This window comes from Arachis hypogaea, chromosome 14, assembly GCF_003086295.3.
Source record: "Arachis hypogaea cultivar Tifrunner chromosome 14, arahy.Tifrunner.gnm2.J5K5, whole genome shotgun sequence".
Classification (NCBI taxonomy): Eukaryota; Viridiplantae; Streptophyta; class Magnoliopsida; order Fabales; family Fabaceae; genus Arachis; species Arachis hypogaea.
Window position 1 is genome coordinate 1,627,722 of NC_092049.1, and position 27,822 is coordinate 1,655,543.

Consider the following 27,822-nt stretch of genomic DNA (forward strand, 5'->3'; position numbering starts at 1 on the left):
TTTCATATAGGTTTGATTTAGTAAAATTTTTGGAAGGAGTGCTTGTGCGTTCTTTATTTTATATTTGGTAAGTAAAAAAAATCTTGTAACTTAAAAAAGAAATACTTTTAAAAACACCTAAAGTAAAATTATTTAAAATTGAGTTTTACTTATCAAAATTAAAAAATGGAATAAAACTTTATTCAATAATTAATTTTAAATATTACTCTTACATTATAGTATTTAAATTTTAAAATTATTTTACTAAATATAATAATTATTATTTATATTTATTAAAAATTATTTTTAATTTAATTTATTAAACATAAATAATATAACTTATACAAAATATTTTTTAAAAACTAATTTTCATATCCTATTTTTAAAAAATAAAAACTTTGCAAAACCACTCCAAAATCTATCCAAATTGGAAAGCACCGTGCAGTGGTCACTGTTGAGTGATCTCTCGCTCTACAGTCTACACTCACTGCTTTTGATGGCGGAAACGGCGTCAAATGCAGCGGAAGCTCCAACGCCGCCGGTCAGGTTGTGGAGGACTGCGTTCTTGACGCTGAGGGATGAAACGCTAACGGCCCCTCCTTCTTCCTCTTCCACACCCGATTTGCTCCGTAACCTCATCTTCTCCCAATCGTACACTTTGCTATCCGCGCTCCCTGAACTTCCCTCTCACGAGGTCCTATTCTTCTCACTCCTTCACTCCTTCCTTCTCTTCTTATTCGCTCTACATCTGATCCTGATATTTTCTTTCGAATCTCTCTCTCTAGGTTTTGTCGGACATTTTGTTTCTGATGGAACTAGTTTCCGCCAGCTCCTTAAACCAAGAAGAATGTACTCATATTTATACCCAGACATCACGTTTGGTATCACTTTTTCTTCGTTATTCTTGATTGATTTAACTTTACAGGCGAATGTTTCTTGAAGCGAAAGTGATCTTGCTCGTATATTTTGATTTTACAGATCCATGATATATGTCGTGGTGTCTCCTTCGATGTGAATCCCTCATCTTTCACCGGTGTTGTTAATGCTTTCAGTAAGATGCTGGATCTCTTCCCTGGAAAAGTTGCCATAGACGATGAGTCAAACAGAATTCGCAGTAGCGCGGGAATAATCTCTGCTATTGAATGTTTGCAGGCTTTCAGGTTCTTTCATGCTGTCAAAAGAGAATTGACACATTGAGCTCATCTATGAAAATTTCTACCTCAATTTTTACTACTAATCAAGCATATTCTTAATGCGATATTGCCTAGAGAGTTTAAGGTAATGCTTTTATCTGCTCCTTGCCAGATGCATTATTACTTCGTCGCAAAGAAGATGGTTGCAGTCTGAAGATACATTACTGGTTAAATTTCTACTTGACACTATTGCTAGCTATCAAGCTGCATTTTGGTTGATACCTCATTCAATGAGCAAAGACAAGGTTGATATGAGATTATCCATAGAAAGCAGTTCCTGTGAATTGCAGACTGTTGCTTTTGGGATGCTCAGCAAAGCAATCTCACGAGCTGGTTCATCCTTCTCAGTTGATATGTGGAGATCTATGATTAAGGTATGCAATATTACTTTAGTCTTTCTTTCTATTTTTGTTTAAAGTTATTAATTCAAGCAAAATATTATGAATGATCTATTTTGACATAGGTGGTGAGGAAAACAATGGATTTCTTGGCACAAAAAAGTTCATTTGTGGAAGATAATGTGATGTCCAGGTAACCCATTTGCTGAGAAGACTTTTACGAAGTATGATATGTAGAAGCTTCATAGCTTTGTTTTTGTGTTTTTCTTGTGTTTTTCATTTTTTTTTTTACGTTGGTAGAGTTGCTTTCAGTTTTAAAAAAAAGTCAGCCTTTGCATGTGTGTGCATGTGGGTGTGATTGACAGAGGCAGTGATGAAACTGGCAGATAATAATGCTTAGGCAGCTTGTTATTTCTTACAAGTTGATGTATCTTATTTGCAGGTTTTATGAATCTTTTCTAAGCTGTCTTCATTTGATCCTCACTGATTCTAAATGCTCTGTTTCTGATCATGTAAGTCAAGACATTTTATTTTGATATAAACTATGAAGTACAAATTAATGTGTTATATGGATTCTTTTTCTAGGTGTCGGTTTTTGCTGCTGTTCTGCAAATGTTCTTAACATATGGACTTTGTGGTCTAACACCAAGTACACCGGTTCTTATTGGTCGCGGGGAGAAGGAATGTAATGCAGAGAGTCCACGGGCAAGCTGGGAACAAGTGAACAGGTCGAATCGTACTGCCTATAGGCCTCCACACTTGCGCAAGCGAGAGTGTTCAAAAATGAAGCTGAGTAGAGCTTGGGATTCTCAAAATATGTCAGATAGTGAATCTTCTGCTGTTAATTTTACATCTTCAGATTCAGATTTTAGTGATGGCGATGGATCAGCAAAAGAGAGCGGTGGAACACTGAACTCAAGGGTTAGAGTGGCTGCCCTCATTTGTATACAGGTACTTGAAATAAACGAATGGAGTGAGACAAGGATTGTGTTTTGGATGAATTCACTTAAGAGAATCATCTCTCAGTGTCAATATATATATACATAGGTACAGAAATAAAATCCCTTAATACTAGGAGATATGATAGAATCAGATCCCTTAATACTAGGAGATAGAATCAGATCCCTTAATACTAGGAGATCCAATCAGAATCAGATATCTAAAGATGGAAACTATATCAAAACAGATCTAATCTAATATTCAACACTCCCTCTCAAGCTGGAGCATATAAATCATATGCACCAAGCTTGTTACATATGTATTGTATCCGAGGACCCCGGAGAGCTTTGGTGAAAATATCTGCAAGTTGATCGTTGGAGTTGACAAAGGCTGTTACTATTTCCCCACTTTGCAACTTCTCCCTTATGAAATGGCAATCAATCTCTATGTGCTTGGTCCGTTCATGAAACACAGGGTTGGAAGCAATATGTAAGGCAGCTTGATTATCGCACACCAGTTCCATCTTACTCGGCTCACAAAACTTAAGTTCCTTAACTAATTGCTTCAACCATATAAGTTCACATGTGGCAAGTGCCATAGCTCTATATTCAGCTTCCGCACTAGATCTTGCTACAACATTTTGCTTCTTACTCTTCCAAGATATCAAGTTTCCACCAATAAAAACACAATAACCAGATGTAGAACGTCTATCAGATGGAGATCCTGCCCAATCTGCATCAGTATACCCAACAATCTGGTTATGTCCTTTATCTTCATACAACAAACCTTTTCCTGGAGCACCTTTGATATATCTAAGGACTCTAACAGCGGCGTCCAATGACTATCGCATGGGGAGTCAAGAAACTGACTTAGGATACTTGTGGCAAATGAAATATCTGGCCGAGTGACTGTCAGATAATTCAATCGGCCAATTAATCTGCGATATCTACCAGGATCTGCAAGAGGTTCTCCTTGATTTGGACTAAGTTTTGTGTTGGGATCCATTGGTGTATCTACAGGTCTAGAATCCAACATTCTAGTTTCTTCAAGAATATCCAGAGCATATTTTCTTTGTGAGATACAGATCCCAGCATTAGATTGTGCCACTTCAATTCCTAGGAAATATTTTAACTTCCCCATATCCTTAGTCTGAAAGTGATCAAACAAGTGCTGTTTTAACTGAGTGATTCCCTCATGATCATCTCCAGTAATGACAATATCATCCACATAAACAACCAGATATATGGAGGTCATGGAGGAAGAATGACGGAAGAAAACTGAATGATCTGCTTCACTCTGAAGCATGCCAAATTTAGAAATAACAGCACTAAAGCGACCAAACCAAGCTCGAGGGGATTGTTTCAAGCCATATAAAGATCGGCGTAAATGACATACTAAGCCGGAAGACTCCCCCTGAGCAACAAACCCGGGAGGTTGCTCCATGTATACTTCCTCCTCGAGATCACCATGTAAGAAAGCATTTTTAATATCAAGTTGATGAAGAGGCCAATGGCGAATGGCAGCCATAGAAAGAAAAAGACGAACAGATGCCATCTTCGCAACAGGAGAGAAGGTATCACCATAGTCCAAACCAAAGATTTGAGTGTAGCCCTTAGCCACAAGGCGGGCCTTTAATCGATCAATGGTTCCATCCGAGCCGACCTTAATAGTATAGATCCAACGACAACCCACAGTAGATTTGCCCGGTGGCAATGGAACAAGATCCCAAGTACCAGTAGAATGTAAGGCAGACATCTCCTCAATCATAGCCTGGCGCCACCCTGGATGTGAAAGAGCTTCTGCTGTTGTTTTGGGTACAGAAACAGAAGACAAGGAGGAGGTAAAAGCATAGTGCGAAGATGATAAACGATGGTAACTAAGAAAATTATAAATAGGATTAGGATTACGGGTGGAACGAGTACCTTGTCTGAGAGCAATAGGAGGACTACTGCTAACTCCGGAAGAAGGATCCAAGGACGGTTCAACCACGGGTTCAGGAGATGAGTTATCTTGGACTGCAGGCCGTGGGCGGCGATGATAAACTTGGAGAGGCTTTGTGGGAATAGGAGGCCCATCTAAGTAAGGAACAGGAAGCACCTCCGTAATGGAAGGTGAAGTGATGTCGGGTGCAGAGAAAAAAGGGGTATTCTCAAGAAAAGTGACATCGGCAGACACGAAGAAACGATTAAGAGCTGGAGAATAGCAACGATAACCCTTTTGAAATCGAGTGTACCCTAAGAAAACACATTTGATAGAGCGAGCAGTTAACTTGTCTTTGCCTGGGGTAAGATCATGGATGAAACAAGTACAACCAAAGACTCGTAGTGGAAGAGAAAAAATGTGCTCATGAGGAAATAAAATGGAATGAGGAACTTGATTTTGCAAAACAGAAGAAGGCATACGATTAATTAAATAACATGCAGTCAGAACAGCCTCACCCCAAAATTTAAGGGGAACATGAGTATGGAGAAGAAGAGTGCGAGCAGTTTCAATCAAGTGACGATGTTTACGCTCAGCCACACCATTCTGTTGAGGGGTATGAGGACAAGATGACTGATGTAGAATGCCTTGGGAGGACAAGTAAGACGAAAAGGGTGCTGAAAAATACTCACGAGCATTATCACTTCGTAAAATTTTAATTGAAGTTTTGAATTGGTTTTGAATTTCAGAACAGAAAGACTTGAAATGTACAAATAATTCAGATCTGTCCTTCATTAAATATAGCCAAGTGCAACGAGAAAAGTCATCAATGAAGGTGACAAAATAACGAAAACCAGAATGAGAAGTAACCCGACTAGGTCCCCATACATCAGAATGAATAATAGAAAAAGGAGACGCAGCCCGTGTATTGACACGACTTGAAAAAGAACTACGAACATGTTTACCTAAATGACAAGTTTGACACTCTAAGGTAGTAAGACGAGATAAACTCGGGACCATAGCTTGTAACTTCGAGAGGCTAGGATGTCCCAGGCGACAATGGACCACGTCCGGAGACTCAACAGTAGCAACAGAAGACACACTAGTAGTGGGTAAGGCAAGCCGATATAGTCCTTGAGACTCACATCCTGTACCAATCGTCTGTCCCGTCCCTCGATCCTGCACAATGACGGAGTCAGCAAAAAAGGTAACAGAACAATTGAGAGAACGAGTAAGTTGGCTAATAGAAATCAAATTGAAAGGACAATTGGGCATGTAAAGAACAGATTTCAAAGGTAATGTAGGAAGAGGAGTTGCTTGACCTATTCCCTTAGCACCAATTTTAGAACCATCAGCCAAAGTGATAGAAGGAAGAAATGCAGGGTGTTCAAGTTTAGAGAGGACAGAAGAAGTACCAGAAATGTGATCAGAAGCACCTGAGTCAAGGACCCATGGTCCAAGAGAAGAGGAATGAGAGATACAAGCAACAGAATTACCAGAGTGGGCCACCGAAGCAATGGGAGTAGATGCCTGCTTTGAAGCTTGGTACTTGAGAAACTCATGATAATCATTGCCAGAGACAAATATCCCTTGTGGTTGTGCGGCGGAAGACATGATGCAGACACTCAGAAACGGCCGGAAAACACCTGCAAAAGGGAAACGAGGGCCGGAAAAAGCCTGGGCAGCGGAGAAATTTTGGGGACAGGCCGAACTTGGCTTTCCGGTTCTGATTCTGGGGTTGCTTCGGAGTGGGTCTGATGTTTGACAAGGTTTTGGCCGAAAAAAAAACAGTTTCTGACGAAGAGACACAACTGATAGTGTCAGCTGGTGGGAAAAGGGAACACGGCTGAGAGATTGCAGCCGGAAAAGAAGAAAAACAAATAGAAACCAGAGCCGGGTCGGAACCTGCTCTGATACCAACTTGAAATAAACGAATGGAGTGAGACAAGGATTGTGTTTTGGATGAATTCACTTAAGAGAATCATCTCTCAGTGTCAATATATATATACATAGGTACAGAAATAAAATCCCTTAATACTAGGAGATATGATAGAATCAGATCCCTTAATACTAGGAGATAGAATCAGATCCCTTAATACTAGGAGATCCAATCAGAATCAGATATCTAAAGATGGAAACTATATCAAAACAGATCTAATCTAATATTCAACACAGGTAAATTTCAAAACTATTGTGATGCAACCTCCGCGACAATAAGAATAAAAAGTTATTATATGAAAACCTAAATCTTGAAGGATGATGCTTGTAAATTCCATCTTTTTTTCCTACTCAACTTTCTAAGGTAAATTTATTAGAACTTCAATAATTAAGAGTGAAGATCTGAAGTTTATTTTGCCCAATTTTCAAATTCAAAGCTTTGCTAGAAAAAGGGAGAAAAGTTGTGTAGGATAAAAGAGGAGTTCTATTGAGAAGATAGAAATTTGCAAGTAGGGGCACAAATGGACCACAAAAGGGAAGAAAAAGCTAGCTAGATAAGAAACTATGAATGAAATTCAACTTTCAAATCACTTGAAATATTTGGTAATTCTTCTAACGTTGCTTTACACTGAAAAATGACCATATGCCTATTCCTATCCGACAAATCGTAGAATTGGTAAAAGAGAATGCAAAGATTTCGTTGGCAATGGGCTAGCACCCTGCCATGACAAGGCCGCAAGGTTAGAGTTGAATTATAGCTTGGCACTTGGTAATAGCCAACTAATTTAAGTAGAAAAAGTTGTGCCCTAACTAATAGCTTTTTGGCTCCTATAAGTGGTATTAGAATCAACGCCATGAGTTTGGTTATCAGGTAATGCCCAAGTATCGCATGCAGGTATTAGGGGAGAGGGATGTAGGTTGGAGGCTAACATTCTACCTTTGGCAAGACCCGGATTAGGTTGGATTTAGATTGGGTTGGAGGCTTGATTCTTGGATAGCATGACTTTGACATGTTTCAGGGTGGAGGGATTGTTGGCAATAGGCTAGGATCCTACCTTGGCAAGGCCGATATATGGTTGATGTCAAATCAGACCATGACACTTGGTAATGGCCAAGTGAGTTTAAGTAAAATGAGTTGCACCCTAACTAAAAATATTTTTTTGGTCTAGTGGTAAGTACTTGATTTAACAGAATTCATAATACGATAGCTTTGTTGAACATAGAACCAATGTTTGACCTATTTTCGTACTATTGTAAGTATTTTGGGCCCATTATCCATAATGGCTAGGAAACAAAGGGGAGATATATCATTGAATTTTGGGATAATCTTTGTTGGAACTTTCATTATATTCGAAACTTGAGTGATAGATAAATAACCTATTATTATCCCGAAACAAACTAGTCCAAACTCACTATGAAGCCAATTCCTCAAATTTGGATTCTTTTGAATTTTTCTTTAAACTTGCTTTCTGCAGCATTAGTTTCAGAAAGCAATCTTTTTTAGTAGCATAAGATGTAGAAATTTTATATCCGAATTGCTTTGGGTGAAATTCTATTTATTTGTTGTCGTAAAAATGAAAAGTACTATATATTTCTTCTTTCCTTAATGAACTGATAAGTTTGTGTTGCTAGAGATTGCTATTTGAAGTAAAAAAAGTTTGAATGGTTGTCAAACCATGTTAATGTTATAATTATTTTATATTATGAACTCATCTTATTGAAGAGGTGGTAAAATCTTGCTTTTGTTTAAATGGAACCAAACTGCACGATGAGTGCAGGTGTGTGGAAAAGATAAAAGAAAAATATCATTAAAATGAAGAAAGAATAATACAAGATGGGGCATGAAAAGTAATTGCTTCTGTTTAATTTCATTAGAATTGATTGGGTTTAATTCAACCATAAAAAACTAGCCCAAGAGGTGAGGGTTGGGTCACACTTATAAAGACCAGAAGCCATATCTTTGTTCGACATTAGACTTGTAGTAAAACCCCTTACGCCTAGGATTGGATATTTGGAGTGTGAAGTTTGCAGGACTAGACATTTGCGGGTGACCCAACTACATTGGATTCATCAACTTTGATACTATATTAGAATTGAATGGTCTGAACTCAACCTCAAAATCTAGCTCAAGAGGAGAGAGTTGGCTTACACTTACAGAAACAAAAAAGGCTATATCTTTGATTGACATGGGGCTTGTAATAAACTCTCAGACCTAGGACCAGACTTCTAGAGTGTGAAGTTTGCAGGATTGGACATTTCGGGGTGACCCAACTAACATTGGTTTGGATAGACTTTGATATCATATTAGAATGAGTGTGTCTAACTCGACCCAAGAGTTAACTAAAGATGTGAGCATTTCTCCATAGAGAAGGATCATAGAGGCCGTATCTTTGATCAACTTAGGACTTGTAATACAATTAATGTTTTAATATGCACAAGAGAGAGAGAGGGAATAAGATTTGTCATATCAAACCTACATGTTTCTTTTTTTTATTCACTTTGCCCCTTTCTTGCCTCAAGAACACATAAGTGGGATAGATCTTGAACATATTTCCTCTAGAACCAATGACGGGCAATTATTGACTTTCTATTTCCCCCCCTTTTCAATTTATTTTTTGTAACGAGTCACATTTATTATTATTATTACTATTACTATTATTATTGGGTTCAATTATTCTATTAGTATCTATAGCTTTACTAAAATTTTAATTAGGTCCTTATAGTTTAAAAGTTTGTAATTAGGTTCCTATATTAGATAAAAATTTGTAATTTGATCTTTACTAGTTATTTTTTAGAAAAATGCAATAATCTTATAATATTTGCTTTTAGAATATTCCATAATTCATCCTACATCAAACGCAAAAACGACTATTCCAAAAATATTTTGTATTTTCTAACAAAAGATAATTTGAGAGGATCTAATTGAAAAATTTTATCTAACATAGGGACTTAATTACGAACTTTTAAACTATAAGGACCGAGAGAGTAATTAAGCCTTATTACTATTTTGGTGTGCTAAATTATGGATTACAATTTGGTATTGTTTGTAAGGACCTTTGTCAAGCGGATTCTAAATCTTTCTCTATGCAATGGTCCCTGCTTTTACCAACTAGTGATGTGCTACAACCAAGGTATGACCAAAGGATTCTCCTTCCTTTCTTAAATTGAACTTCCATTATATTTTTCTCTCTATTTGACTTTGCTTTTTTTTTTTTTTCAATATTCAAAATACTAAATTTTTAGTTTTTCATATTCATAGGAAGCGTGATGCAACTTTAATGACATGCTTGTTATTTGATCCATGTTTGAAGGTAATAGCTCTATTTTATATAATTATATCTGAGTGTAGCTGCATATACTTTTGATATGCATTCATCTCATCTGTTAGTTTTAGCCCAACACAATTTTCAATATCGAAGTTTTCTGGCATTTTTCTGCTATAATACGTTTAGGTTTTAGACTTCTTCTATGATATTATTGTTCTTGTTATAGTTATTACCAGCTTAGAGAAGGTTGTCAATGTTATGTAGGTGCGAATGGCATCTGCATCCACACTAGTGGCCATGCTGGATGGTCTTTCTTCCATCTTCTTGCAAGTAGCAGAATATAAGGATTCTAGCAAATTTGGATCTTTTACAGCTCTTTCAAGTTCCCTTGGGCAGATTTTACTGGAACTTCATAGAGGTACCGACATAAATTGAGAAATTTAACTGACTTAGGCGGTGTTTTAATTTTTTTTTTTTTTGTGTTGTGCTGATTTTTTTGCTCTTTACTTTTCCATGAATAACTTTTTCTTAGCTATTTATACTTGTGTCCTTATTTATATTTTGTAGGTATTCTGTTCTCAATACAGCAAGAGGCCCATGGTAAACTGCTGGCTTTGTTGTTCAAGATTCTTCGGCTTGTGATATTATCTACACCGTATGTTCCTCTGTTCCAATACAATTTATTTGGACTTTTCAGTTGAAGTTGCAATCTTAAGTTTCCCTTCTGTTTTTGGTTTTATTTGTAATGGGATAATCTTTCAATTTTGTTTCTTGCTTTTCGTGGTGTTTGATACTGTTATTTTGGAGTTAGTCATATTCTTTGGTCGCATTTAAAATGCATTGGGGTTGAAAAACTGAAATAGGATGATGAAAGTGGGAGGCCAAATAAGAATTTTGTCAAGTCAGTTGTTTTAATCTATATTTGCATAGTTACCTTGTTAAAATCAGAGGGGTACTGTAGAAATAGTTGGACATGAAAAAAGATTTTTTTTTTGCTTTTTTGTTGGGGGGGGGGGGGGGAGATGCGTGCAATGGTTTTATATAAAAGAAGAGATGAATAATATTTCAAAGGATACCATTATGCCTTATCATATATCATATTTACAATAAGACCGTTTATCCATAGATTTCTTTTGACCCTGTTGTGTATGGTCTTTTTAAATCTTCTACTTTTTGCTACTTGTCTATCTTTCATCTGAATCCACCCTTCTAATTGGATGTACTGCCTATCTTTTCTCCACATATCCAAACTATCTATGATGAAATTCTACGATCTTTTTAAGAATAGATGCTTTTCAACTTTCTCTTCTATATTTGTCCTTTATTCTGTCCATACATGTTTGGCCGCAAATCCATATAAGCTTTCTCATCTCTGAGCACTAAGCTTATGCTTATGCTAATGCTCATCCTTTCCCGTTTTGTTCTATATAACATAGCTGGTATAATGGTAGTGAGATAAAATTTACTTTGAAGTATAAAGGTAATGTTTTGTCACATAACTCCACTTGAATTCTATGGTTCACATAAATCTCTCTACTTATGATACGGTGCTTTTTCCAATTTTCACTTGTGTTTCCCCTCCTTGTGTCGAATTTACATTTCATATATTTCATTTTACTATGGCTTGTGGGCAAACCATTCACCTCTAAGGCTTCCCTCCAAAAATCTAGTTTCTGATTTAAATCTTATCTTGATTCTCCCATAGGGACGATGCTATTTGTGAAAAGCATGCACCATGGTACGCGTACTTCAATATGTTTAGTAAGCACTCCTAAAGCTAATGCGGAAAGATATGGACTTAGAGATATCTTCGACAACCCTAAAACCATGACCCCCCCCCCCCCCCCCCCCCAAACAATGGATTTCTTTGTATCCATTCACATCTTTTCCAACATGTTTATTTAAGTCTCTATCCAACAAAATCTCATCTCTCAACAGTATGTCTTGAATTCAACTTTCTAGGTCCTCCCAAAAACTTGTCTTATGGTGTTTCTTCCAAACCCACTTGTGGTGCATAGGTGCAAATCACATAAAAGGTCTCTCCTTCCACCACAAGTTTTATTGCAATGATTTGACCGCTCACTCTCTTAACATCTACCACACCCTTCCTGCACTGTTTATCCACGATAATACTTACTCCATTTCTATTGTTCATCTTTCCTGTATACCAAAGTTTAAACTAGGAAGTATCCACCTCCTCTGCCTTTGTCCCCACCGACTTTGTTTCTTGTAGGCACATTATGTTAATCATTCTCCTTGTCATAGATTTTCCTATAAGCGTGCATACATTCCATTTCTCAAACTGCAACATTCTGTTGCCTTTATCTTTACATTTACCTTTATCTTTACCTTTCCTTTACCTTTGTGAACTAGCTTGTTTATTCTCATCTGTTGACAAAAACATGGGAATCCTTGCACATTTTGCACTACACCGAGGCATTGATGCAGCGGCCATTATTCATTTGACATTATACTCGAACCATACAGCGCGTTGCTTCTAGGCAATGACTGGCCTTAGCGCACTATCGTGTTTGGTCCATGTCATGAAGCTTCGACAAACTTTTATGTTGATTGTCAAGGGTCTAACACAACCCTCTTCTTTATCTAGGCATGGGATTGACTACGTAACATAGGTGTAGTTAAGAGAAACAAGGAAAGAACAAGGATATTATTAAAGCATACCTTTTCAATCTCTCAGGTCTTAAAGGACGGTCTTCTAAAGAAGACCTTGGGCCTTACACCAAATAGAGGTTAAACTACAAATTGTATCCCATAAAACTTGCTTGTCTAAAAATCCATCATCGTAGGTGCATTAATTGCAGTCGAACCAAATATTTGAACAATGGTGTATAGTGCACATTGCCACAGAGATTGTCTTCCAGAAAAACTAATCTACGGTTGTAAGGAACACCCAACACTCACCAAAATACCAAACAAAATATTCTATAAAATATCAGCCCCAAGACATTGCAAAAGTAACACACATATTAGGGAACATAGCCTTGTGTAACCTGCATACTTGGAAAATGTCATGGGTGTTAATTATGCCATAGATATAGCATTTGATATTAGATGATATTCTTTGAAGAAATTTATTTTTTTTTGCCAATATTACATGTTTATACACGTAGATGAGATTCTGAACATCCATATGGTGTATGAAAAACATGTGGTGCCTACTCATGATACTGTGGATCTGGTCTGAAGGCTTCTTTTGCTGTTGAGCCAAGATTTTCTATTTCTTATCCATTGCTCTTCATGAAAAATTGGTATTGAACTAAGTTTGTTGCTTTTTCAGATATTCAAGAATGCCACCAAATTTGTTGGCTACTGTTGTGACATCTGTTAGAACAAGGATAAGAGAGGGATTTCAATTTAAAAGTGACCAGAGTAGTCTATTGGTTAGTTTTTCCTTTGAGTGATTGTTCATACTTCTCTTCTTCCCTCTGGTGCAGTAACATCTATATATAACTCTCAAATGTAATAGTAGGCTGCTGCTGTTGGTTGCTTGACTCTAGCTCTATGTTCCTCACCATCAACTGAAGTGCGGAAGATGCTTTATGAGGAGGTTTCTTCAGGTAGATCTAGATAGTTCTTTGATATCAAAAGTAATTTGCTTTAATGCTTAATGTTATATAAAATGAAAGGAGAAAGGCGCTTCACCTTGAATTCTAAGTTATGCACATTTGTTCTTCTGCATTTTACAAAGGTGCAAATCAACATTGTGCATTTTTGTTAATGTGCATGTTAATCAAATAAGTGTATGCTCTCTTGCACTCCAGGTCATTTCCAAATCAATTACCCTGAATGTTCCTAAATGCACAACTGGTTATTTTTTCTCGAATGTGTGCTATTTTCATTAACAAATTGTAGAAAAATTAAAAGAATGGTTAATTTGCATATTCTGGAAAGTGCAAGAAGTCAATTCGCATTCTCTTAAAATGTAGGGTTCACTCTTGATTCCATGAGGAGCTTCTTCAAGATCCCAAATGCCTTTGTAATTTATAGAAATAAGTTTGCGATTTCAGAATCTCTTAAAACCAGATGTAGAATTGTAGATCAATGGGTTCGGACAATATATCGATTGATGTTTGGAAAGAGTTAGGAGGGAAAGACATCTGTTGGTCAACCAAGCTTTTTAATGAGATTTTAAAGCCTAAGATGTTAATTGAATGAAGATATTGGAGGACATACAAAATTATGGAAATTACAAAGGAGTAAGGGCAACAAGAAGGAATTGTTTATGGTCTTCATTGAGTTGGAAAAAGGTATATGATAGGGAACCAAGAGAAGTCTTATTGAAAATTTTGGAGAAGGGAGTAAAAATGACATATATTTGTACAATTAAGGACATGTAAGATAAGGATACAACTTGTATGAGAACCCTAGGTGGTGTAGCAGAGGAATTTTCCATTGGTGTAGGATTACACAAAAGGTCATCTCTAAGTCCATACTTGGAGGTGCTTATTGAACATATCTAGGAATCTATACCATGGTCATGCTTTGATGACATTGTTCTTATGGGAGAATCGAGGGAATATTCAATGGGAAGTTAGAACTGTAGAGACAAGCTTTGGTAAATATATGGTTTATGCTCAAGTCCTATTAAGACGGAGTATATGGAATGTAAGTTCAGCCCGGTAAGAGGGAACTTTAAAATTGAAGAGGAAATTGGAGAAAATATCATATCACAGATCAAGAGATTTTAGTATCTTGGTTGTGTTATACAAGACAATGGAGAAATAGAAGATGATGTAAACTATAGGATTCAAGCGAGGTCAGATGTAGTGCTTCAAGATTTATATGTAACGAAAAAAATACCTTTAAAACTTAAGAGTAAGTTTTATTATACTATCATTAGACCAACTATACTGTATGGAACAGAATGTTGGGCTGCAAATGGTGAACATGAACATAAGGTTAGTGTGACTAAGATGAGAATGCTTAGATAGATGAATGATTAAACGTGAATGGACAAAATAAGGAATAAGGACATGAGAGACAAGGTTGAAGTGATGCCCATTGTTGAAAAGATGATAGAATTTCATCTTTAGGTAATTTGGACATATAGGGCAAAAATTAGCAGAACATTTGGTCAGGAAGGTTGATCATATGGATAAATGAATAGTGGTTAGGGGCAAAGGAAGACCTAAAAATACTCTTAATGTGGTGGCCGAAAGAGAGATTTAAACATAAGTGACCTTATTGCAAACATAATACATGATAGGCACAATGGCATTATTTGATCATGCAACCAACTGTTAAGTACCTAAGGAAAGTGGAGAATCACAATTTAAAAGCAAGCTATTAAGGGGGAAGAATTGCTCCTACAAAATCAAGCATTTCATACTTTTCGATGTGGGACTTTGTGCACCCCATAATACCAAAGTGCCTTACAGTACACCATAATTGGGGAGCCGACGTCCACGGTGGCTTCATTCTATCGATACTGACCTAGGGTAGCCACCTGGTTATTGGCTATTAGAATTTACCTTTATCCAGCCTATAGATAGTCCTTTCCATGCCTCCGACAACCTGACTCTAATACCATTGTTACTTAAGGAAACGAAAGAACCACTCTTAAATACAACATCAAGTATCCCATACTTCTTGAAATGAGACATTGAGCACCTCATAAAAACCATATCCCTAACAACGACCCTGCTTAATGGGATAAGGCTTTGTTGGTGCTTGTTGCCTTAATCCATCTCCTAGCTAAATGACTAGAAACAACTTTAAGTTTTTCAAATTTGGAATGCATCCGTCTCTTACTTTCTAAAGGGAAAAGGTAGCAATCATGATGGTTAACATGCCTCTTCCCTTTGACCCTTTTTATGATCACCTGACTGGTGGAGCCTCAACAGATTGTTTTCTAGCTGGAGGTATAGGTTTGACATTACGATCTTGATGGAGAACTGAAAGCCAAGTTAAAAAGATTCAAGGATAGAATAATAGAAATGAAAAAATTAAAGAGAAACAAACACAAAATGGAGAAGTAAAATAGAAATGATTAATGAAGAACTAAATTGAATGGTGAGTGAATTGGAACTGAATCTCCTCAGAGAGCAGAGCTGAAAACTATAAGTGAAGCGAACAGAAATAGAATTAGATAAGAAAGGTACAGAGCATTACTGAAATTTAAAAACAAAAATGGGAAATAAAGGGGAAACAGAGACAGTCAGAGACACAGAAGAAATGAACCATTTATTGGTCAATAGATAATTGGAGAATGGACAGAAAAAAGAAGAAATAGATGCAGACATACATTCTTTTGCTTGATGTGTGTGACAGACTGGATAGTGCAGATTCAACAACCCACTGGGGTGCTACCGGTGGGGTTGGTACATGTAAACTTCCTACTCAATGATTATATGTGGCATTATTTCAGAACATTATTTTTATAAATTCCCATTACATCAAACAAGCTTAATGCTTATTATCTTTGTGCTTCAGCTTGAGGAGAGTGTTAGAACTTAGAATTGTAGTCTTGATTTTTTTGCATACCTATGACAGAGTGTTAATCAACTACTATTGTGTCTACATTTCAAGTACATGCTCTCATGACAAGATATAAGCATGTTCCTTAAGTTTTCCTCATGTGATTTGTTTTTCTTCATGTTCACTAGTGACAATATCTGCAGTACCACTTCTTAGTGCTAGATACTAGTAGCATTCTAATTCGATAAACTTTATCTTTGGAGCACATGTTTAGCTACAAAATATTATTGGTTGTGTTGACTGATAATTGTTGTCAGGCTGTTGATATTTATTGGTTTGACTTAAAGTAAATAATTGTTGGCCATTGTTCAGGTTATATTAAAAATGAAAAGAAGTCAGGTGTTCTCGTTATGTTATTTGAGTATTCATTGCAATGGAGCTGCCCAACCATTTGCCTTGAGGCACTTCAGGTAATCTTGTTAGCTAATATACATTTTCGACATATACTGCTGATTTGGTTGTAAGGAGGTATGATGGTGCACGTAGTTGTCAAAGTTTGTCTGACCTGTGTGCCTATTCTCTTCCATTCTTGTACTCTTACATACTTTGGACAAATTTATGTTGTTTCAAAAATAATGTAACTGTTATCTTTAATGATGGTTTATTCTGGGAGTGGCTGCTGAAATTAGATGGTGCACACAGTGCTGCAAATTTGATGATTAAGCTTGTAAATGCGAACTGTAATATGCTTTATTCTTCAATCTAATTTGGTCACTTGCTATTTGTCATGATTAGTTACACAGTTACACTAAGAGCTGAGTGGAAAGTTCAAACCAATAGTTAATTAGTTGATGTGTTTCATTATTGATATTTCAAGAATAAGTTGACATATCATGGTAGCTGATTCAGTATGATCTTCTGCAGGCACTGAAGGCTGTTTGCCACAATTACCCCAACATAGTCACTGCATGTTGGGAACGAGTTTCTGCAATTGTCTGGTTTCCTTAGTTTTGGATACCCTGAAATATCTTCAAGGAAGTCAAGTGAACATGGTGGTTCTCCTACTGCATTCGTTAGTGAAAAAGTTCTTGCAGCTGCTATTAAGGTGGCAAATTTTCTGTTACTCATTTTGCCTTTATTCTTCTTAAATCCTTCAGTGACTCATCCTTTAGTTCCTTTCTGTTTGTCTTATAGTTCAGTAACCAAAAATATAAATTAAAATGTTTATGTGCTGTAGACAAGGAATTCTGTTGTTTATTTGTGTTCATGTTTACCAAATTATGTAGTTCTTTTGTTCATTATGGTATTGTTTTTAGGATACTATTGCATTGTCTGATCCAAGTAACCAGGTTCACCTAGTTGGGAAAAATTTAATTTCAAATAAGTTCTGTATGAATTGAGCATCTACTTTGTTTTCCATTTGAGAGAAGTGATTTCTTTAATAAAAGACTATTTCAATTCCACACAAATGTTTATGGTATGGTAGAAAGCTTGGAGTCACTAATCTATTGATATAATAATTATGAGATTTTAGGATAAATAAATAAAGTGCATGAATGCATGACTGCATGCTATGAGTCCGTTCATAACTTGGCAATTCACCAGGTATGGGTGGAACTCAGTCCAAGTAGAGATCCATTTACAATTTGCTGATGGCACCATCTTGTTCCTGGAAATTGATAGGGCGAGCGTTTTAAATGTTCTCTCTATTTTTCAATTTTGAGTGTGCTTGTGGTTTAAAGATCAATATGCTCAAAAATGTTATAGCTGGGATTAATAGAACTCCTCAGGACCTTCTGATTTAGCGTCTTTGGTTGGATGCCCCATTTTGGAGTGTCCTCTTGTTTATCTAGGTGTTTTGATGGGTGCAAATCGTAAATATATCTCTTTTTGGGGTCCTGTTATAGAGAAGGTTTCTAACGGTTGGCAATTCGGAAAGAGCCTACTTCTCTTTAGGTGGTCACATCACTCTCTATCAGTCTTACCTCTCAAGTATTGCTCTTTACTTATTGTTGTTCTGTATTCCAGTGGGAGTGGCGAACATGGCTGTAAAGATTGAGGGACGTACTTTGGTATGGCACTTTGGGTTCGAAGAGGGTCCACTTGGCGAATTGAGAAGTTTGTTGTTGTCCTAAAAATGGAGGCTTAGGTCTTGGCTTATTGTGTCTAAGAAGTAAGAACATTTTTTTTTTGGGTGGCATAATGGCTCTGGTATTTCCATTAGAATCTCAATGTCTTTGGCATCAAGTTATCATAAGTAAATATAGTATGGACAGGAATGGGTGGGATGCTAATGCCGTTACTTGCGCTACTCCTTCTAGCCCTTGGAAATTCATTTCTCAAGGTTACCTTACTTTCAAACCCTTGGATAGGAGATACCTCTTAAAAACTAGCCTTTCCATGTCATTGTCATCTATTCTTCCGAACATGATTCTCCTATTCAGTCCTTTTACGTTTCACATGGCTCCACTTTCTATTGGAACTTCCACTTTTCATAACCTTAATGATAGAGAACCTTTTGAGCTTTTGATTGTATTAGGTCCCTTTGATGGTTTTCCTTTAACTTCTAATCCTGACAAAAGGATATGATCTCGACTCCTTTGGTAATTTTAGTTGTAAATCCTTCTTCCAATTTCTTACTCATTCCTCCAACATAAGTTATTTCCATCTTGATAAACCCATTTGGAAGTCCAAAGCTCCCTCTAAAGTCAAATATTTTATATGGACAACTATGCTCAACATGATTAATACCAATGACTAGTTGTAGGAGGCCACACAAGGCTATCTTCCCTGATGTGTGTTATGAGTGGGGCAAATTGAGAGTGTATTTATTACTCTACAATAGTAATATTATGTGATATTCTAGTTTCTAAGAAGAAAATCTCCTTGTCCTAAACAAGGAGAGTGTATTAGATGAAGGGTAGTTCAATGGTAGAGGGTAACCTAGGAACACTATAGGTGAAACTGAAAAGATTTACATGTTATGATAATTTTTTATAGTAACAATAACATTGATTCATGCAGTGGGACCCTTCCTACTAGAACATGTCTTAGTTGTTGTTAAAAGCATCTCTTTGTTTGGTGTGGCATGAGTTCTTTACATGATATAAATGCTTTTAAAATTTCTTGATAGGATACTTCTATTACAGATATGTTTCTTACTGGCCATGGTATACTATAGCTGATTTTGCTTTAGTGCTATGATAACTACCATCAATATTGGGTATCCATAAATCTTTTATAACTTTTAAGGTTTTGGATGAGTGTCTTCGTGCGTTATCTGGATTTCAAGGAACAGAAGATCTTTCGGATGATAAGTTGGCGGATATTCCATTTGCGTCTGATTTCATAAGGGGGAAGAAAGTGTCATCTGCTCCATTGTATGAATCAGAAGGCAAAGATGATGTAGTAAATTCTGAGGCATCTGAATGTGGGATTCATGAATGGTGTGAGGCTATCGAGAAACATATGCCTTGTATCTTATGCCATTCTTCTTCACTGGTAATAATATTTATTTCAAAAATTATTTTTTCAGATGGATATACTGTTTAGGGTTTAGATTTGAAAGTTAGTACATAGGAGTATGATTCATTTAAGATTTTGGAATATAGGCTTGCTTAAATCAATAGGAATACTAAATGCTATGACTAGGATATCCAACTTTATACGCGACAAGAAACTGAATGTGTAGAGAGAAAAGGCAAAGGAAGTACCGAATTAGATACTTTGGGTTGTAAGCTTTTGGTTAACCAGCAAGGCAAAAATCTAAAAAATGGGCTAGGCATAATAGTATTACTAATTTGTAGGTAAGATTGATGTCATGTCATGCAAGGATGTGATAAAGTTTGGAAATAAGATTGGTACTTAATGTTCAGTAAATGCATCACATGATTTTTGACACTATCCCCAAGTTATGAGGCATTATAATTCATAACTAAAGCTAGGATTACAAAGCATACACCATGGGTAAGCTCAGTGTCGATCTCAGTAGCAAGAGCTTGTGCTATTGCTAGCATTCTCCATATTTATTGTCTTTTGTTTCTTCCACTTGAAAGGTGAGAGCTGCATCCATTACATGTTTTGCGGGGATGACTTCTTCGGTGTTCATCTCATTCACTATGGAGAAGCAAGGCTTCATTTTGTCTTCTTTAGTAAGTTATTACACTCAACGCCATATTTAATTTCTTTTTTTGTTATGAGTTGACGTCTCTCTTTTAAACATTTTGTAGATCAATGCTGCTATAAATGATGATGTTCCATCGGTGAGGTCTGCTGCCTGTCGAGCTATTGGTGTTGTTTCATGTTTTCCTCAAGTTTGTCAGAGGTTGTACTGAAACTCGTAGAAGTAGTACTAATCTTATGATATCTTAGTTCTTAATATTTCATATTCAATTCCTTAGATTAGCTAAAAAGTTTGTATGGTCTCTGTAGTGCAGAGGTACTTGACAGGTTTATCCATGCTGTTGAGATTAACACTTGTCATACCCTAATCTCAGTAAGATTGGCCTAACTACTTACATTGTTGTACCAAGTTTAATTATCTAAGTAGGAACTCAGTTTTTCCCCCCTTTTTTTTTATTTTCTATTTTTTTAAATTAGGTGAGGATTACAGCTTCGTGGGCTTTGGCAAATATTTGTGACGCTATTCGTCACACAGTTAGCTTGGAACATATGGGTGAGTTTAATTTTGCTTGTGTGATTGAATATTCAACCATTTGGTGTCTTCTTTTTGGTAATCTATTTACATTGCTCCTTGCTTTCTTTTATTTTAATCTTTGATGCAGGTTCAAATTCTAACCCCAAATTGATTGTATCATTAAGTGAATGTGCTTTGCATCTTACTGAGGATGGAGACAAGGTGGGTTGATTTATTTTCTGTATGTCGATTTCCATTCTTCTTCGGTGATGAATTTGTGATAAAGTGTGGTTTTTTTTACCATTTTGCACAATGGATTATATGATACGGCTGAGACTGGGGGTTTTATATAGGAGAGAAAGAGATGAGAGAGGCTACAAATACGTTGATATAATCAAATGCGATAGGGAGAAATGCACCAAAACCTATTTGATAATACTTGAATCTTGATCCCAGTTAAATAAAGACATGATGTGTGATATTCTAAGATATATTATATTGTTGAATACTTCAATTCTAACAGACGCAATTATATACAGTTGTCCAATGAAATGCGATAGGGTTTGATAGAAAAAGAAATATACCAAACCCTATTTAATAATACTAGAATCTTAATCTATGTTAAATTAGATATGATGTGAGATATTCTAAGATATAATATAGATATTGTTAAATACTTCTTTAATTCTATGTTCATAATGGACACCATTAGATGCAGTTGTCCAATCATTCTTTGTTTTTTTATCAATTCCTTCTTTTTCTCAATACTAGGTAAAATCTAACGCTGTTAGGGCTCTTGGATATATTTCAAGAATCTTTAAATGTTCAACATCAAGATTTCAAGACATGTCAATGGACCATCTAGGCCCAAGGACTGAAGGATATTCTTGCAGTCAGAATCTCATCAAGTGTCAAAGGTCTAATTCGAACCATTACCAATTGGATTATCATGAAAATTATTGCAGATTGGAAAGGATAGTTAAGGCACTCATTTCTTGTGTTATTACGGGGAATGTTAAGGTACAATAATTACATTGTCACAATTTGATAGTAAGTTTTATTTGTTGTCAGCAATGTGTGTTATCTTTTTCCTAACTTCGAGTATCTGTGTGACAGGTCCAGTGGAACGTTTGCCATGCTCTAGGCAATCTATTCCTGAACGAGACCTTAAGTTTGCAAGATATGGACTGGTAAAGACGCGGCATCATATTTGCCTCTTAAAATTTTGTTGATATGCATATGATATTACATGTAATGGTCAATTTGAATGCACACTTTAAAGTTTTGATAGATCAAAACAAAGACACAGGTGTATTCTCACCTTTCCATCACAATGTTTAACTTTCCTGATGTAATATACTCTGAAGGTTTAACCAAGATTTCCAAAGTCAATAACACCATTGCATGGATGATGAAGTCTTTACTACAAATAAATTACTACAATAATTTTTTTTATATGAATATATTTTATTAGTTACTATTTACTAAAGAATGTGGGTGTATGGATTGAGTAAATTTGACCTAGTTATTCTGCAAACCCTGGTTTCAGATATGTAACTATAACAGTTGATTTCATGTATGTAGCTATAGAATTATGCAACCTTGTGAAATACAACAAAAGTATTGTTTTCTGTATGCCCTCCTTGTGAATATATAATTCGTCTGTGATATATCTGTTACGGAAATATAGTGGAAAATTATAATTTTTTGTTTGTTTGTAGGGCTTCCGATGTCTATGGTGTTCTTCTGCAATTATTACGCGAGTCATCAAATTATAAGATCAGAATACAAGCTGCAGCTGCATTGGCTGTGCCTGCGTCAGTGCATGGTATAATGTTTTCTTATCATCGATTTCCATTAATTGTCTACACTAATGTTTTTGACCGAAAGTAAGAAAGGTTACATCATAGACTGTTAGACACTTCTTAAATATTAAGTAATAAAATGTAATTATTATCTTACGCTAATTTTCCTAAGATAATGTATTCATTGTTAAATCAAAATTGTTCCATTAAAATTCTAAAATGGATGACCCTGAATTATATATTTAATGTGCTATGTATGAAATTCTAAAATTTTGATGAAAGAAAAAATACATACAATATCTGCAATTTATTTTGTTTTTAAGTCTTGTCAATTTTGACGGTGAATATACATACACAAAGCCTAATTTCAACCTGTTTTTAATCAGGCCCTTTATTCAGACAATTTTCAACTTGAAGTCATGAGTTGAAAATAACTCATTCTTTCATGTTTACCAGATTATGGCCCATCCTTCTCGGATATTGTGCAATGTGTGGAGGATGTAATGGAGAACATAGGTCAGGACCAAATTTCAGGGCCATCAAATTTCAAATATAGGGTTTCATTACAAAAACAGGTCCTACTTCATATCCATCAGCTCCATGTGGATTTAAATATTTTTAATGGTTTAATTTACACTATGGTGGTTGTGCATCAAATGTCTAGGTGTAGCTGTTTCTTCACTAGTTTGTTTTTCACATTTACAGGGCTTCTGCTATAACTCTGGAATGAGATAATTTGAGTTACAATCTTTGTTTTTGACATTTTTCGTGGCATTTACTTTTGGGAGGAAAATGGAATTAATTTTGGCATATATCTTGAATTTAAAATAGAAAAGTACTATTTAATGGTTAAAATTTAAATAAAAATTCATGGTATTAGTAGAGTTCTGAATATGCAGAATTATGATTATGAGATAGCAACCACAGAGTTGTGCTTTATATACAAATTTAAACTCATGGTATTAATAGAATTCTAAATTATGATTGAGATAGCAGAATAGCCATTCTATATTTGGTTATCACAGTTGTCGCCGCTGTCCTATCCCATCTAGCAAGGCAGTTAGAACCAATGTTTTGAAAACCATACTGAACCGGCAGGTCAAACCAGTTTTTGAGGGGAACCTGTGACCAGTCTGGTTTGGACAGTAATCAAAACTGTCCAAATCATACACCAGAACTAGAGCTAAAAAAAAAAAAAGGGCCAAAAACTGGGAACCGCTTACCCAGAAACTATCTGGTTTGGCAGTTTGCGTCCAAAAACAATGTTCAAGGGAAGGATGTTGAATCATAGAGAATCCTGGCATAGCAGAGGAAGTAGAATAAAGCAAGTAACCAAGTAGAGAAGTGGCGGATGATGCTCCAAGGTTATGTTGCTAAAAAGAGTTAGGGTTTTCTAATGTCTTGTGGTTCATGTCCTCTTGGACATATGCCCTTTTATCAATATTACTTTCCTTTCTCTTTTAAAACAACTATAAAAAATCAACTCAAGAAAAGAAAAAACAATCATGAACACCGACCAAAACCAATCAAAAGCTATATTTTTGTTTGTTTTATTTTTGATGGATCAAAAACTATTTACTCAAATATACATGAGACCTCTACCAAAATATATATTAGATGTACTTAAAAATATATCAACAGTGCTATTTGAGTTCTAACAAATTGTCAAATCAATAGTTTGAATTACATTTAAAAGGTTTTCATTATTTTAGTAACTTATTATCTTAAATTTGTATCGTTATTTATAACCTAATATATATAATTGAATATACAAATATATTGTTTTATTATAGTCCGGATAATACGGTTGTACCCTGGTTAAATTGGTCAAACCTCTAAACCTCTAAACCAATAACTTGAATGGTTCAATATTCAGTTCGATTTACAGAACCTTGCTTAAAACTGCCGACTAGGTATTCTTATCCTTTTTTTTCAGTGGTTTATTAATGGAATGACAACATTGTTCTGTTATGTTTTTTCCATGTTGTTGGAGTAAGTGAATTCCTCAATTTGCTCTTGCAGCTTACCTTGACAATGTTACATGTTCTAAGCTTTACATCAAGCACGGATGATGATCAGTTGAAAGATTTTTTAGTTCAGGTAAGTATTTTATTGTGATTAATGTTTCTATTAGTTGATATCATTTACAAAAACTATATATTGATAATATGTTAATTGTTACAGTGTACTTTCTTTTTTCTTTTTGATTTTTTTAAAATGCAATGTAGAGACAAAATTGTATGAAAGTGAAAATTAGTTGCATATACACTAAATTGAAATTAAGAATAACGCTTGAAAACTAAAATTACTACAAGAATATGGTACTTGATACATGATACATCAAGCACATTAACTACAATAGACTTGAAAACACAAATAAAATTTTGTTTGCTGTCTTTTTGCAAGAGGTTTAGTTTGCAATTATTTGAAGCTGGACATGATTTATTATAGGAGGCAGACCTCTTCTGATTCATGTAGCTTAGTTCAGTGAGACAGCTTTGTTGGAAAATTTTATTTATAGGACACAATGATGTCTTCTAATTCTAGTGAGACAGCTTTTTGCTGTGTGTTGTGGTTCTATATTGTAGGTGTTTAATTTGTGTTTTCCTGCTGAAATTTTTCCTAGGAACGTGTTTTAATGTTGAAACAGCAAAGTTATTTGCTATTTTTGACACATGGTTCTCCATCAACTAACATGAAAAAAAAGTTGTTACACCTGTGATTGCTATTCTAGGAAACTAATGTCTTGTTGAAAGAGTAAAAAGAGAAGCATATGTCTGAAACCATGTTCTTAAGAAAAAGATAAAAACCCTAATTACTATGTTGACACTTGAACATGTTGGAATGAACCTAGGTAGTAACTGATATTTCCTGGGTCTTACTTGCCCCACAAGTGATATATAATGTCATGCATTACAAGGACGGTTTCTCAGATTTATTGAAAAGGAGAAAGCATCATTAAGGCTTCTGCTGGTTGGCTATTTATCTGTATTGATGAAAATAATGATGGGGCCTGCAGATGGGATTTACCTTCTCACCTGTTCTTCTGTTGGAAAACTTGATTTGATGCAATGGGATGCAACATCACATCCCATTCTAAGTCCTACACAAAAGTGAACTTCGAAGTAGGAGCTATGAGGAAGCATGTATTAATTTCAAGGAGAGACCTTATAAGCTCAGCATGGTTGTTGTGGAGTGTTGTGTTTGTCACAATGGCAGCAACTCATCTTTTGCAATTTCTGTTGCAGTGCAGATGAGTCATGAGGATTGATGTGGATACCAGTTACATTCATAGCCAATCCAATCCAATCTCACTTAACTATAGGTAGGTCACACCGCATCAGTCATCATGTCCAGTTCAATATCACTGCCCAGGTACTTTGGTTGTGAATGAAAGAAATCCCAAAAGGAGGGGCAGAGCAACAATCAAATTACACAAAATAATAATAAAAACCAAGATAGAACTAAAACTGGCCGGAATCAGAGGCACAGAAACCAATCAAAGAAGAGAAACCATCCAAAAGTATTGTCAGTGTTGAAACACATCTTGTCTGACATTTTACTGATCAGTTCGCAAACCACCATTGCGTCTGATTTATGACAGGAGAAAGAGAACACCCAGCCAAACACAAACACACACTGGGGTACAATCATTGTGTAGGTGATCCCAACAATGTTTAAACAGGGAAGGGATAATATATCTATTTAGTCTGAAATTGCTGTTCTTGCAGGACAACTGCAGTTTGGCAGAAGCCTATAACCCCCCATCTCAAGGGATTGCTTTAGATTCGTTTAAAGAAAGAGAGCATAAACCCCCATTTCTTTGCTGAACAAAACTATGGGAGACGTAGTCATGAAAGTGGTAATAATCATTGAAGCGGACTGTAAAAAATAGTTAATCTTTTCTACTATAGTTTTTAACTCAAATGACAAATTGCCACGTTTAGGAAGTTTTACGTCAGTTATTGGTAATCTACATGTGTAACAATCTTGACGGATTAAGTTATATGGTCCAACTTGAGGTATAGATGTATGATTTCTATCACTCATCTGGTTGTCTGAAATAGATGCAGATAATAGTATTATTACGCTTTCAAATAATCATTGATGTCTGATGAAAATTTACCATGAGTTAATTTTATATTATTTTAGAAAGCATTGATCCTTGAAGATTGGTTCAAGGGACTGTGCTCATCGGTTGAGGGTGAGCTTGATGTTCAAGATAAAATCATTACAGACAGAAAGAAAGTGATGATATGCAATGCAATACAATCATTGACACAAGTCTACAAAGGGAAACAGAAGGATGCAATCGCCCAAAGGTTTGAGGAATTGGAGGGCAGCTTGTGATGTTTTCTTGAATGACAGTTTTGGGAATACCATCTATTTTGGGGTGTGAAAATGTAGTGCCTCAGAGCAAAGCAAGATATTGGCGAATGATCTTCCCCAAGATTGCTTATGAACGGCGAGTGGGTGTACCAATACTGAGCAATTGCTACATTGCAAACACGAGGGTCGTGTTTTCGTCTTTTCATTATTTGTGATAAGTTGTATCCATATACCTAACTTATGTAAATATTTACATGTTCTGACCTTAATAACGTGAGGCTTTCTTTAGTTTTTTGTCTCTCCCATTTATGAAAACTTGATTCTTTGATGATATAAAAGGAGATCCATTACAAAGTTGGACCATAACCAGCAAACTTGCCCTACCTGTCGTGAATAACATGTATCTATTATAAAATCTTTTTACATTTAAAAATGTAAAATAGTTTATTGTAGATTTTAGTGTTATATCCATTATTACATAGGTTTTGGATGTCTGCCTCTTAATGAGATCTTGGGATTCTTTTAAAAATAAATATTTTATTTACGGGTATAGGTAATTTGGATACAATTTACCATTTTGTATCTTATACTTATTTTGTTCACAGTGTAAATAATTTAATTATGAACATATCTTATTTACTGTAAATCACAATTTAAACACATAAAACGAGTGTAAATGGAATATGTAAGGAGTTACATGATAAACATATCTTATTTATACTGTAAACGAGATATATGTAAAAGAAAGTCGGGTATAATGTAAATAATATATGCATATAATTAAATCGTTTACATTGTAAAGGAGATATAGTATGACAAATTTCAATAAGTTATATAAGTAGTTGCAAGTATTAGCCCTCTTCACAAACATATCAATCCTTCTTTTTCATTTTTTTAATAAGTTTAGTAAAAATATCTAGTGTTAGAATATATCTTTGAGTGTATATTCTAATTGTCATGTAAGAAACAGTGATGATTGGATTGTATTTGTGTGTGATAGTCTCATCCTTTTGCACACTCGTAATTTGGGTTCTTTGCTTG

The 27,822-nt window shown here is 35.5% G+C and overlaps 1 protein-coding gene across 1 annotated transcript; it reads left to right on the plus strand.

Annotated features, from left to right (window-relative positions):
* Positions 1 to 384: 384 nt before the first annotated feature.
* LOC112740883 (uncharacterized) lies at positions 385 to 27,147 on the plus strand. The gene is made up of 29 exons (XM_072215317.1): positions 385 to 673; positions 765 to 860; positions 958 to 1,139; positions 1,285 to 1,546; positions 1,636 to 1,703; positions 1,953 to 2,022; positions 2,096 to 2,461; positions 9,359 to 9,438; positions 9,567 to 9,618; positions 9,838 to 9,991; positions 10,141 to 10,228; positions 12,872 to 12,974; positions 13,064 to 13,151; positions 16,384 to 16,481; positions 16,685 to 16,738; positions 16,912 to 17,009; positions 17,047 to 17,116; positions 19,264 to 19,512; positions 20,067 to 20,162; positions 20,241 to 20,335; positions 20,443 to 20,506; positions 20,611 to 20,686; positions 20,796 to 20,869; positions 21,419 to 21,667; positions 21,764 to 21,837; positions 22,369 to 22,475; positions 22,909 to 23,027; positions 24,475 to 24,552; positions 26,605 to 27,147. The coding sequence occupies exons 1-29, from the start codon at positions 476 to 478 to the stop codon at positions 26,800 to 26,802; spliced, it is 3,606 nt and encodes a 1,201-aa protein (XP_072071418.1). The 5' UTR covers positions 385 to 475; the 3' UTR covers positions 26,803 to 27,147.
* Positions 27,148 to 27,822: the final 675 nt, after the last annotated feature.